General features: G+C 38.4%; 1 protein-coding gene across 16 annotated transcripts in view; it reads right to left on the bottom strand.

Annotated features, from left to right (window-relative positions):
• Nucleotides 1-4,511: 4,511 nt before the first annotated feature.
• MBNL1 (muscleblind like splicing regulator 1) overlaps nt 4,512-12,267 on the bottom strand; it is a 259,895-nt gene continuing 252,139 nt past the window's right edge. For all 16 annotated transcript variants that reach the window (XM_040349199.1, XM_040349194.1, XM_040349191.1 and 13 more), the window contains 2 exons: nt 8,305-8,378; nt 4,512-5,659 (listed from right to left, as the gene is read on the bottom strand). In XM_040349199.1, the coding sequence (XP_040205133.1) occupies nt 8,352-8,378 (27 nt within the window). In that variant the 3' untranslated portion in view covers nt 4,512-5,659; nt 8,305-8,351. The remainder of the gene's footprint in view (nt 5,660-8,304; nt 8,379-12,267) is intronic.

A 12,267-nucleotide genomic window follows, 5' to 3' on the forward strand; every position in this document is an offset into this window, starting at 1 on the left:
CAACTTTATTTCAAATCATTTTAAGGTCATGCTATATTTATTCTTCAATCAGATTTGGAATTGAGCACACAGCAGGTAATAATGGCCCTCACACATTAAAGTGGTGTAGTTTCTCACCACAATCGGTCAAATTCTCCCTTTTATATTTACAAGGCATAAAAGAACACAATTGAGACTCTTATAGGTTGCTATGAGAAACAAATTATGTTTTATAAATGAGGCTTAGTTAATACATGAGCTATAGTATTCACTTTGTAGGTATGTTCAGGCCTATGATCGGTATTAATGATGAATATGATATTGTCTCATGGTAAGATTTCCTCAGTTGGTGCTACAATCTTTTACTTCTTATTAGCAATCATCATCATTTGATCGCTAATTCCATACACTATCTGATTATCAAAAGTGATGTTTGCAACACTTGCAAACATTGCATAGCGTATGGCCAGTATAAGGCAATAAAAAGTGCAAATTCTAGGATTATGCATAGAAAATTTGACAGAGTAAAACATTCATAAATAGAATATTGTGTGTGGCTCTCATTTAAAATACTGTGAAGGAACCACTGATGCACATGTATTTTATGTAGAAGCATTGCCACTTAAATTACATAATAGAAAATAAGACAGGCTTACTGAAGAAAAATTATGGACTTTCAGAACTGACTGTTTTTAATATCGTAGATGAATAACATATTGTTATTTATCATTTAGATTATAAGACATGGTTTTAAGTATCTTATCTATAAAATAAATGGCCAGTCCATACATAGGTGATATTTTAGATATACTGTAGGTAGATTTGAGTTATGCCCTGTACACACGATAGGTTAGTCTGATGAAAATGGTCTGATGGATTTTTCCATCAGTTATCCAATGAAGCTGACTGATGATCAGTTGTGCCTACATCAGTTAAAAAACCGATCGTGTCAGAATGCGGTGAAGTAAAACACAACAACATGCTAAAAAAAATGAAGTTCAATGCTTCCAAGCATGCGTCGACTTGATTCTGAGCATGTGTGGATTTTTAACCGATGGACGTACCCACAGACAATTGTTTTTTTCTATAGGTTTTTTATCCATTAGATAATTTTAAAACAAGTTCCTATTTTTTTAACCTATGGATAAATAATCGATGGGGCCCACACACGATTGGTTTGGTCTGATTTAAACGGTCCATCAGACCGTTTTCATCAGACTAACCTATCGTGTGTACACAGCATAAGACTCTTAGAAGCTTCAGCAGTGTGATCCCTCTGTCATAATTACTGACCATGTCCATCTGGAGCTTTGGGTGTTCCCATCTGCCATTGCACCTCACTTTGCATTTACCATAATATAGAATTCAAAGCAGGGATAATGTGATCCCCCAATAATGGCTACTGCAGGTGTGTAGGACTCAAAAATCCAAATGCAGAGATTGCACCATTAGAGTCCCCCAGAGTCCCCCCAGCTGAATGGAGCGGTGGGAAAGTTAAATGAAGAAAGCTATATGCTGCTGTTGGGGACTAAGTTAAAGTGGATGTAAACCCAAAATGATTTTTTTTTGCTGTCACAATGTAGAGTATTAGATTTCCTATCATCTGTGCCCAGTCTTGCCACAACAAGTTAATCCAGCTCTGAGCAATCCTCTTTTTATTTCAGTGAGATAAACGGACAAACAGGAGAAAACTTTTGTCCATTCTTCCCCCTGCTGTGAATGACAGGTTATTTACATATCTCATGCACTAGCTTGAGACAGGCATTATTTTTTAATTCCCACCCCCACTCCTTTTCTGAAGTCACATGGTTACTTTTCTGGATTTTGACTGGATGTTAGTGATGGTGGGTGGGGAGTCTACTCACAGAATTTGCTGTTTTTCAGTTCTTATAACAGACAGAGGGGAGACATTTGACAGGTAAGGATACATGCAGGAGGCATGTATATCTGTATAGATCAGCACTATGTCAGTAGTTTAGAAAGGATGAGAGTGGGTTTACATCCACTTTAAAGACAACCTGTTGTTTTGCCCTGTTTTGCCCTGTGTGGGAAAAGCAAAAAACAAAGCAACTGTAACTAACTGTAAGATATGATATGAGTCCTGGGTCTGTGCATGGCAATACAAAAAAAAAAATGAGAGACAGCATAGACAGTGAAAATGGGCAATATTTCAATCTGGAGTTCAATCTTAAATTAGGGCAGCAAAGAAATATTAGAAAAAAATGATAATTGACTAAATTAATACTGCAATTGCTGAGCAGGACCAGTGCCTGGGATGTGGGGCAAACTCAGCAACTTCCCAAGGCCTCTATGTGCTTAGGTTCCCCCAGAAGCTCAACCCCCCTCCCGCCCACACATGAAGAGTTCTACTACTAAAGCAGTGGTATTTTATTCCCAGTTTAACTCATGTCTAGGGCCACAATTTATCCAATTCAGGTCTTGTTGCTGAGTAAAAAACAACAATAACTCACTTGTCATAAGCTCCTAACACCTCTCTGTGCCTGTCTCTGGACATCAGGCATTATAAAAGTCAAACATTGAGTCATTTGTGCATTGTAACACAAACTGGACACAGACAGACTCAGAGAAAAAGTGCTACTTTATCTAAATGGTGGACTGCTGAATGTCCAGTTTATCGTTTCTAAGTCACAGATTTCTTTTACATCAGTATATGCCAAATGAAATGTTTATATAGATAATATGTTCTACTGAGTGGTTCCCTTGGATTCTGATTTAAAGTTATTATTATAGCTAACATTTGGTGTGCTTTAAAGCCTCAGTAACGACATCAATTTGAATATGGCGGTTTCTGAGTAAGTACATATATACTCAGAATTGACTGACTATCCATTTGCCGGTGTCAGAATTATTACTATATACCTCTGAAAAATGTTCAAGGAAATCTATTTTAACAAAAATTATATGTGAACATAGGGCATTCAAAACTCTATTATTTTCAATTAGATGTCCAAAGCTCAATACTCGTATTAAGCATATTTGTCCTCCCACTGTAGATGGGAGGACAAAGGCAACCAGGGTACAAATATAGAAATTTACACCATGACCCTGTGATCTGCTTCTCTAAATGTTACAAGCCAAGCATTTCTTCTGGTCATTCTGTAGCTCACCATACTTAATGAGAGGATTGCATACAAAAGGAGTAATTTTTAATAGGCAAATTAATGCTAGACATATTCATTTATTAAGTATACTTTTTTCTTTTCTCTGGGTTGATTTTGAAGTAGTTTATGACTGGACAGGGGCTATTATTCAGCCCTTACCAATAAAGCATTGAGGCCCATATGTATGTATAAACTATGTATCGTTGTATTGGAGCTATTTACTATTTTATTTATTAAAAATTAAAATGTACTATCCTTAAAGTGGAGGTCCACCCTAAAAAAAAAAATGACACCAAAATGCTCCAAAAAAAAAAAATTTTTTTTTTACTTACCATAAATTCCGGTTGCGGATATTCCTAATCTGCCCCTTCCTAGTCCGCGGCAGGTCTTCTGGGAACTGTGTGTATCCCAGAGAGTAGCCGCCTATTTAAAAAGCGCCGCGAGACTCGCGCATGCACAGTATGAAACGGGCAGTGAAGCCGCAAGGCTCCACTACCTGTTTCCCTTAGTGAGGATGGCAGCGCCGGGACCTGCCACGATCGAGAGAATCAGCCTCGGGGGCCGACATCGCAGGCGCCTAGGACAGGTAAGTGTCCTTATTAAAATTTAGCAGCTACAGTGTTTGTAGCTGCTGACATTTAAAAAAAAAAAAATTGCGGGTGGAACCCCGCTTTAAGATCTTTACTCAGCCAACAAGCCCTCTTAGCCTTACCAGGCCTTCTGGCAGATTTTAGTATTGCCATAATGCCTAAACTTTTCTTTTAAGCAAGTGGTGGTATATATTTGGCAACAGTACTGATTGAAGTGAACACATATGAGCAGGACTAAAAGACAAATTGCTCATTGAAATAACATTAGAGCATTAAATGTGGAGTCTTTAAATACACAGACAGAGCCTACAGAATAATGCTGAAAGGCTTGGTGTGGCACATTTACAATGGCAGATCATTAGCTTAGGTGTACAAAGGTAAGATTTAATCCTTCTTTTACTTCTTCTAACACTATTATACACAACATGTCTGGTGAGGAGTTCACCTTTATCATTAGGTATATTTACATATAAGGGGATAATTATATAAACTGAAAATTATAGGGGAGAACAATATACAGCACATGTACTGTTATAAAAAAAAATATAAATTTATTATCATTGTAACTTTCTTTTTCTTAATTTATTTTTAATGTTAATGTGCGTTGAAGCATTTTCCCAACTGATAAGCCCTGCTGTAGGACAAGGTGCTGATTACCATACATCTAAATTGTTTTAACAGAATTTTAAATTGTATCCTCTATTTTTGCTTCTTTAAGCTATACATTGTATTGTCTTAATATAGCTTAAGAACTTTTAAATAAATAAACTCTCCAAATTATTGCTATTGGGCAAAGCTGGAACGTATACAATATTGCAACTGATCTGTTGTTGGCTTTTATTTTTCAATCTGTTCTAGAGATACAGCAGTTTGAATCTGATATTACACACTAAACTTTGCGCTCTAAATTTTATACATCAGCCACTATTATGCCTTATAGTACTTCATTGTTTGTCTGTGAGACCTACCCTGTACATAGTTCATGTCATCTGTCACACCGTGACATTGTCTGATTAGTCTGAATTAAAGCCCACATAAAAGGATGGTATTTCTCGTGATGTCAAGCCTACACCTTAGGTTCAGATAAACTCATTTCTATGAGAACTTTGGTTAAAAACTTCAACAGTGCCTTAGCTTGATGCATACAACCACATGTAAATGTGGAAGCTTCCAAAATAACACTGCTGAAATAATACTCTATAATCATGTACAGTCAATAAGACTTTATGAGAACAATTAGTAATACCGTACTCAAAGCCTTTATGTGCTTTAAAAACATATTCAGCTGTGGTTTACTTGGCACATTCATGTGTCTCAGACCTTTTACCAACTCTTACAATCTATAACAAGAAAAATATTATCCTTATAAAACTACTCTGCATGCATACTCTCAGCTACAATGGCAATTTTAAATACAAGGTGCACCTTTTGTTATTTGTAAACCTTGAAAAAAAAAATTAAAAGTATAATCTTGGTCAAAAGACGTACCAACACATTGGAGATGTTACAACATAGGCTGAATTTCCAATGCATGAAGCAATACATACACTATGGCCCTATTTATTAAGACAAAGAGCAATGTGCAAAGTGCAGTGGACATAAGAGCCAATCACTAGGCATTCTACATTAGTTGGGCAACTTTAAACTGATGAAAGTTTACTTTTGATCGGCTATCATTAACTGCACAAAACGGCTCTTTGCACTGTTATATAATGGTCATATGAGTATATGATAGGTACTAAAGAGATGCATGTATACACTCTGCATTGTGAAATGACAGGATATGATGTATACTTAGACAGAAAGAAAATGTACTAATTGTATATTGCAACTGGATTCTGTGTTGATCTTGACATTGTTCAGCATGCAAGATGTCTAACTGTTGGGATTTTTGTGTTTCGCGTTGGTGTTGTATGCACATTATGGCTAACGGCCTTGGCCTGTATTTTTCTTCAAGTTCACTTTGATCTATGAAAAAAAAAAAAGAAGAATATATTTTTAATGTAACAATTTAAAACAAATGAATAAGCTTCTTTAGTAACTTGGAAAACCCATTCCTATTTACAAAGTGAGGCTGTTCAATAAATTATAATCTACTACTACTACTACTATCAAATTTTTCTCAAGAAGAGCCATGAGAACTGAGGGGTGGGTTAAAGTGAACTCAGGCTATGAATGTTTAGACATGATTTGCATTTTTGCTCGATGCTTTTTGCCTTTTAAATCAATGGAAAAGCATCAAAATACATGTCCCCCCGGGCACATTCAGCTTGAACCCTCATTTGAAATCAGATATGCTGAGGCTGACTGGTTGCCGAGTGGGATGCAACCATGATAATGCTGAACAAATATGTATTACAGTAAGTCTCTTAAGAACCAGTGGGGGTTATTTACTAAAACTACATGGTGCAGCTCTGCATAGAAACCAATCAGCTTTCGGGTTTTATTTTTAAATCTGAAATTAGAAGCTGATTGGCTACCATGCACAGCTTCGCCAGATTCTGGGTGCACTAGTTTTAATAAATCTCCCCCCGTATGTCTTAGCATATCTTATTTTGAAGCCACTTTCCAGTTTTAAACAGTTATACAGTGGAAATTAATATGTTAAAAGCAGTAGCTGTCTGAGGAGCCCGCTCACTGTAATTAACTAGAATAAGTGGAAGAATAAGTGGAACTCCTTTTGAAAAGTCTATTTAGAAATGTTGGTCCATTATTTGGCTGTCTTCATTCTAAAAGGCAAAACATTGAAAGACCAATTTTTTGTGATTTGTAGTCTACTTCAATTATACTAAAAGCACAATGTAAAAAATATTTTTTACTTGCATCTGAGTTTAGATAAAAGTCCACCTATTTGTTGAAACTTTTTTACAAAGTAATCTACTTACAGGTGATACATATGGACGGTGCAGTGTGTTGTACTAATATAGAAAACTTCAGCATGACACAGGTACAGGAATGGAGAAGAAGCAGGGCACGCAAAGCCAAGGAAGGGGGGAGGGGGGGGGTCTTGGTTTTCCGGATGTGTTTTGCAGAAACTAATTGTGGACATACATTAGTGCCTTAATGAAAATAAATTCCACTTTCATATAATTGCTAGGAGCACAGGTTTACATTTTGTCACCATTGCAAAAAAAAAAAAAAAAGACCAAAACCCTCTTTTCAGCTTCTTTACTGCTTATGGTTTTCTCCAATACTACAAGTGCATTTTTGTACATCTAATAGGCAGGCGATTGACCAACTTGGGGACAACCAGCCTGCCAGATCATTTGCACTGTGTATGGCTGGGCCTAAGCAGTAACAATGCTGATAACAATTGTCCACTGCAGCTGATAAATCAATTTTATACAGTTGATCAGATACAACAATTTATTGATAATGCACACATGCATACATATAAAATAGAGACATGTACAGGTGTTTTTAAAAATAAACAATTCATTACATATTTTATAAAACTCTTCCCATATGGGTTGGGTGAAACTTTACTTTTTAACCTCCCTAGCGGTATTCCTAAGTGTGGCTCGGGGTGAAATTTCAGTACCAAAAGCGGTAACCCCGAGCCACACTCGGGATTGCATCGCAGGATCCATGTACAGGTTACTTACCTTGTCCTCTGGATCCTGCGATGTCTCCCCGCTGTGTGTGCGAGCTCCTATGTCTCCGCTGTGTCTCGCTCGATTCACAGTGTCGTGCTCCGTTCCCTGCGAGCGGTGTGACTCACGGGGAAGGAGCTCGGCGCCAAATTCAAAAAGTGAAAAACACAATAAAGTATACTGTAATATTACAGATTACAGTACTGTATAAAATAATTACACAAACCCTTTGTCTCTGCCTGGAAACTTGAGATTGTCCATAGCAACCAAAAAGTGGCCCTTTACATCACATCACCCTTTACATTACAAGTGGTTTTCGAGCAGCTAGAAAACAGCGATAATAAATTAGAATCACTTGCAGAATAGAGCGATAGTGATTTGTGGGGGGAAATTCCATCATCAAACACTGAAAGTAATGACAGCGAAAATTCTGCAACTGAGCAAATTTCGGTGTTTTTGATTTGACTACATTATTGAATAATTTGTATTATTATTATTTGTTATAATTATTTATAGTTATTTATTATATTATAATAATTTTGTGTTTCAAACTTTATCATACCCGGGATGTCTACTAGACTTTTGTTTGGACAGATTTAAGTGAGTTATTTCTAAGAATTACAGGCCTACAATATAAAAAGCCAAATTTCCATGCAAAACATTGTACCACTTTAAGCATCAAAAATCTGACATAATCATACCGCCAGGGAGGTTAAATAAATAGTTTATTGTTAAAGCACCAGTACATATTTTTGTTGTATATGTACTCTACAAGTGTATTAATATCAATAAAACTGTATAAAATGTATCTATTACAGGGTTTTCTCTCAACTCAGTCTTGTGTAGAGCAAGTAGGCACAGCCTCCTCGAGGATGCCCAAGGAGCTTTGCATGTACAAGGAACTGCTAAAACACATTTTTTTTGGAAGCCCATAATTCTACTTTAACTTACATTGCGAAAGACAAGAACATCAAATCAATGCAAATATTACAAGCGAGAAATTCATATGAATCAACTTACTGCATCATGATACAATCTCTAGAGCTGTGTAACATACTTGTGACTACTCAGAGATCTGCAGATATTATGGGTATCTTAGATAAAACTGTTGAAGATGAATTGAAAACGTTTGCAGCCAACACTCAGCCATTTATATAAAAGACATCAAATGCATTTGAACACTTAATGTAAAGCATTAAGAAATACATAATAAGTTGTAATAGTGAAACTAAATGCTGAAGTAGCAAATTGATGTTAAGAATTGCTCAACAACTCTAAATAAGTGTCATTATCAGTTATTCAGGATACCAAGGGTTCAATATACTATACAACACATACTGTATGTAACAGTAATTGAAAATAGAGTGTTTTGTTGGAATACACTAATGTCATTATAAAATTCAATCTAGGACTACACAACTGAGGAACTAAAGGTGTGTAATTGCAACTAAAGTGATTGAGAGAAAGGTAATTTGAAATGTTAATGGAAGTGATTTGGGACTAGTCTTAGAAATTGGAGCATTTTACCATTCTGACAAGGCAAGATTGTAGACTATAATAAGTCCAATGATATATTGTATATGTTTTTGTTTGACTGAGCATTGATTTTGTTACAGAACATAATATATTTTTGTCTGGCATAATGATGCATAGAATAAATGTTCTAACCTTGAAAAGTATAATATTGAAGAAGCAGAAGGTTCTTTTCATACATAAGCTTGCCTGACTTTTCAAATATATACGGCACTGCGTATTTTCTGTGTACATGTTATTTAATTGTTTTAAAGTGTAGAGTAGGAAATAGCTAAAGTGGCTCTAAAGGCTGAAGGTTTGTTACCTTAATGCATCTGTGCCATGAGTGAGCAGCCCCCCAGCCCCCATATACTTACCCAAACCTAATCTCGATCCAGCACTGTGCACAAGAGCAGCAGCTCTCTCAGCTCTATCTCCCTCTCAATCTATATCCTCGCAGGTTTGGTGCACTTTCTGAATGCAGGAGTTTTGGTGTGCTTTCAGAAAGTGCAGCAAACCTGCAGGATATAATAAAAAAATCTATGGCAATGCGCAGCTAACCCAGGAAAGTTGCAATTGCACTGCGCACACCTGTGGTGCAGGTAAACCACAGCACACCAGTGTGAAAGCAGCATTATAGGGCGCTCAGAACAGTAAGGGTTATTTATAAATTTCAGTTTGTGTGGTGGTAAAACCTCATTGTTAAAACATGTTTTTACCACCTACATCCCAACCGCATCTCCTTTAGCTGCAGTGGTGTGCACATGTCACAGGCGCAAAAAGAGGTATATGCCCTGTCATGGTTGTTGGGTGTAGCACCTGCCAAGCGTGACCTATTCAAGTGAATGAGGCCGCTCCGCAAATGCACTGCAACCTTGTGCAGTACAGAAAACAGGGTATATGTATTATCAACACCTTGGACCCTGCAGAAGCATGTAGTTGCAGGGCGCTTGCAGAGTGGCCCATTTACTTGAAAGGGTCACGATTAGCAGGCGGTAGCACCCACCAAGAGCTACAGGGGGGGGGGGTTAAATTCCTGCTGGCGGAGAGATTGGGGCAATAAAATGAGCCGCTAAAGGTGCCACTTCCGAATGCAACTAAGGGCTCATTCACAAGTGCAGCAGGCACTGCTGCTCCTCTGAAAAGCGCTCCGAGTGTATTTGACAGGTGGTGAGAAGGCGATATGTTGCTTCCTCACCACCTCATTTAAACCCATGATTGCTGTGCAATGATTGGGACACAGTAGTACAGCAATTAGAGGTTAAAAATAGGTGTGAGGAGGCGACACTGTGCCGGTAATCTTTCATTTCTCCCATGTTGTTCAGGTAGCTCTCCACTTCTTTAAGGTTGCCTACCCCTGATTTAAAGTAACACTGACATGGGAATTATTGATGCCTGACATTGCTGATCCTTCCTTTAAGGACACTTGTTTCCTGACTGTCATTCTGGTGCTCTGGCCACAATGTTGTCTGGGTCACTGGTCCAGAACAAATATGACCCATAGTAAGTAGTGCTGACACTTTTATGACATTCAGATACAGCATACTTGTTCCAGGTCTCTGGTTGACACATACTGAAGTCAGACAAGGCCAGACATTTAGCATGGTCAGAAGGAAAATTACAATGGAAATCCCCTACTCTCATGACAGAGTCGCTTTAAAGATTTATTCTGTGTGTTTCCGTTCACTTTCTGCCCCTGGGACACAGTAGAAAGTGAGACAAGATCTTTCCAACATGCAGGGAAATCCCCACTTAGCCATTTGTCTCCAGAGCATGTTTACACATAAAAGCCTTGTACACACGCTCGGCAAGAACCAGCAAGAAAACTGATGGCAGAGGTTTCTTGCCGAGTATACCGAGCATTTGTACGAGGCTTTCAGGGTTCTCAACAAGAAAACTGCCCAGAATATAGATGAGAAAAATAGAGAACATGTTCTCTATTTTCTCGTTGTGAGATTCTTGTCAATTTTCTTGCCGAGAAACCCGAGCGTGTGTATACTTACCTGATCGTCTTGGAAACCCGCGCATGCTTGAAATGACTTTGACGCATGTGCAGTAGCTTCCAAGGCATAGGTAGGGTGAAGCAAGATGGCGGCAATGGCATTGAATGTGACGAGCACATGCTTGTCGTACGCGATGACGTCACCGCGTTCTTGCCTTTCAAGAGAACCGCGGTTCTTTTGAAAGGTCTGTCTGTACACTCAGGCGGCAAGAGATTTTTGCCAAGAATCTCGTCGGGAAAAACAACGTTTTTTTCCTGATGAGATTCTTGCCTGTGTGTATAAGGCCCCATACACACGACCGAGTTTCTCGGCAGAATTCAGCCATAAACTCGATCGGAGCTGGATTCTGCTGAGAAACTCGGTCGTGTGTACACTTTTCACCGAGGAAGCCGACGAGGAACTCGTCGGGCCAAATAGAGAACATGTTCTCTATTTCCTCGTTGTTCAATGAGGAAAGTTGGCCCGCCGAGATCCTCGGCGGCTTCAACACAGAACTCGACGAGGAACTCCATGTGTTTGGCACGTCGAGTTCCTCGGACGTGTGTACGGGGCCTGAGGCTTAAAACACTTTTATCCTCACCTTCTCTTTCTGTGAAAGGTACAGCAACAGAATCATTGCTCTATTGCTATTTCTGAACCATCTATAGCCTCTCATCTAAATCTACCCTGCATGCAGTCTAAATACTAGTTCTAGATTATCAATATCTCTAGCTTCAGATGTGTGAACTAGGTGATACTGGTCTATATGAACAGATATGTTCAAAGAGCTGACATGTAATAAGGACTGGGGTGAGAGGTGAGGAATTTTAACCTTGTTCAGGTATCTACTGCTGTCTGTTTCTATTTGTCCTAAAAACCATTGTCATCAGAACTGAATGTGATGGTAAATCTAGAATATTGAGCTGTCACTAGAACAGAAAAAGAGGGAGCGTCTTCCAATTGGCCACTTATTCCAGTAAAAACTGTTTAAGGGGGGATGTCCCTCTCCTTGAAGAGATTACTTCTCACTTTCTGATGTGTCTACAGGACAGGAATAAAGGGAAATCTTCCCAATGGAACACAGACTGCATGCATAGATTACTTTTAGCTTGGTACATACTAAATCTACAACAACCTAAGGAGGACTATTTTATGGAAGACTCAACTGGGCAGAGCAATGAAACACAGAGGGAAACCAACATGAAACAAGTGGGAATCAGTTCCACCTTGGTTGGGCATGCATTAGGAAGCCAAGATTTCCACAGCAGCTGAGCAGCAAATGCTTAAAGGGGTTGTAAAGGTAATTTTTTTAAATAGCTTCCTTTACCTTAGTGCAATCCTCCTACACTTACCTCATGCTTCCATTTTGCTTTTAAATGTCCTTATTTCTTCTGAGAAATCCTCACTTCCTGCTCTTCTGTCTGTAGATAAACACAGTAATGCAACACTTTCTGCCTGGTGTGGAGAAAGTCTCTTGAAGGGGGAGGGG

Source organism: Rana temporaria, chromosome 4, assembly GCF_905171775.1.
Source record: "Rana temporaria chromosome 4, aRanTem1.1, whole genome shotgun sequence".
Taxonomy (NCBI): Eukaryota; Metazoa; Chordata; class Amphibia; order Anura; family Ranidae; genus Rana; species Rana temporaria.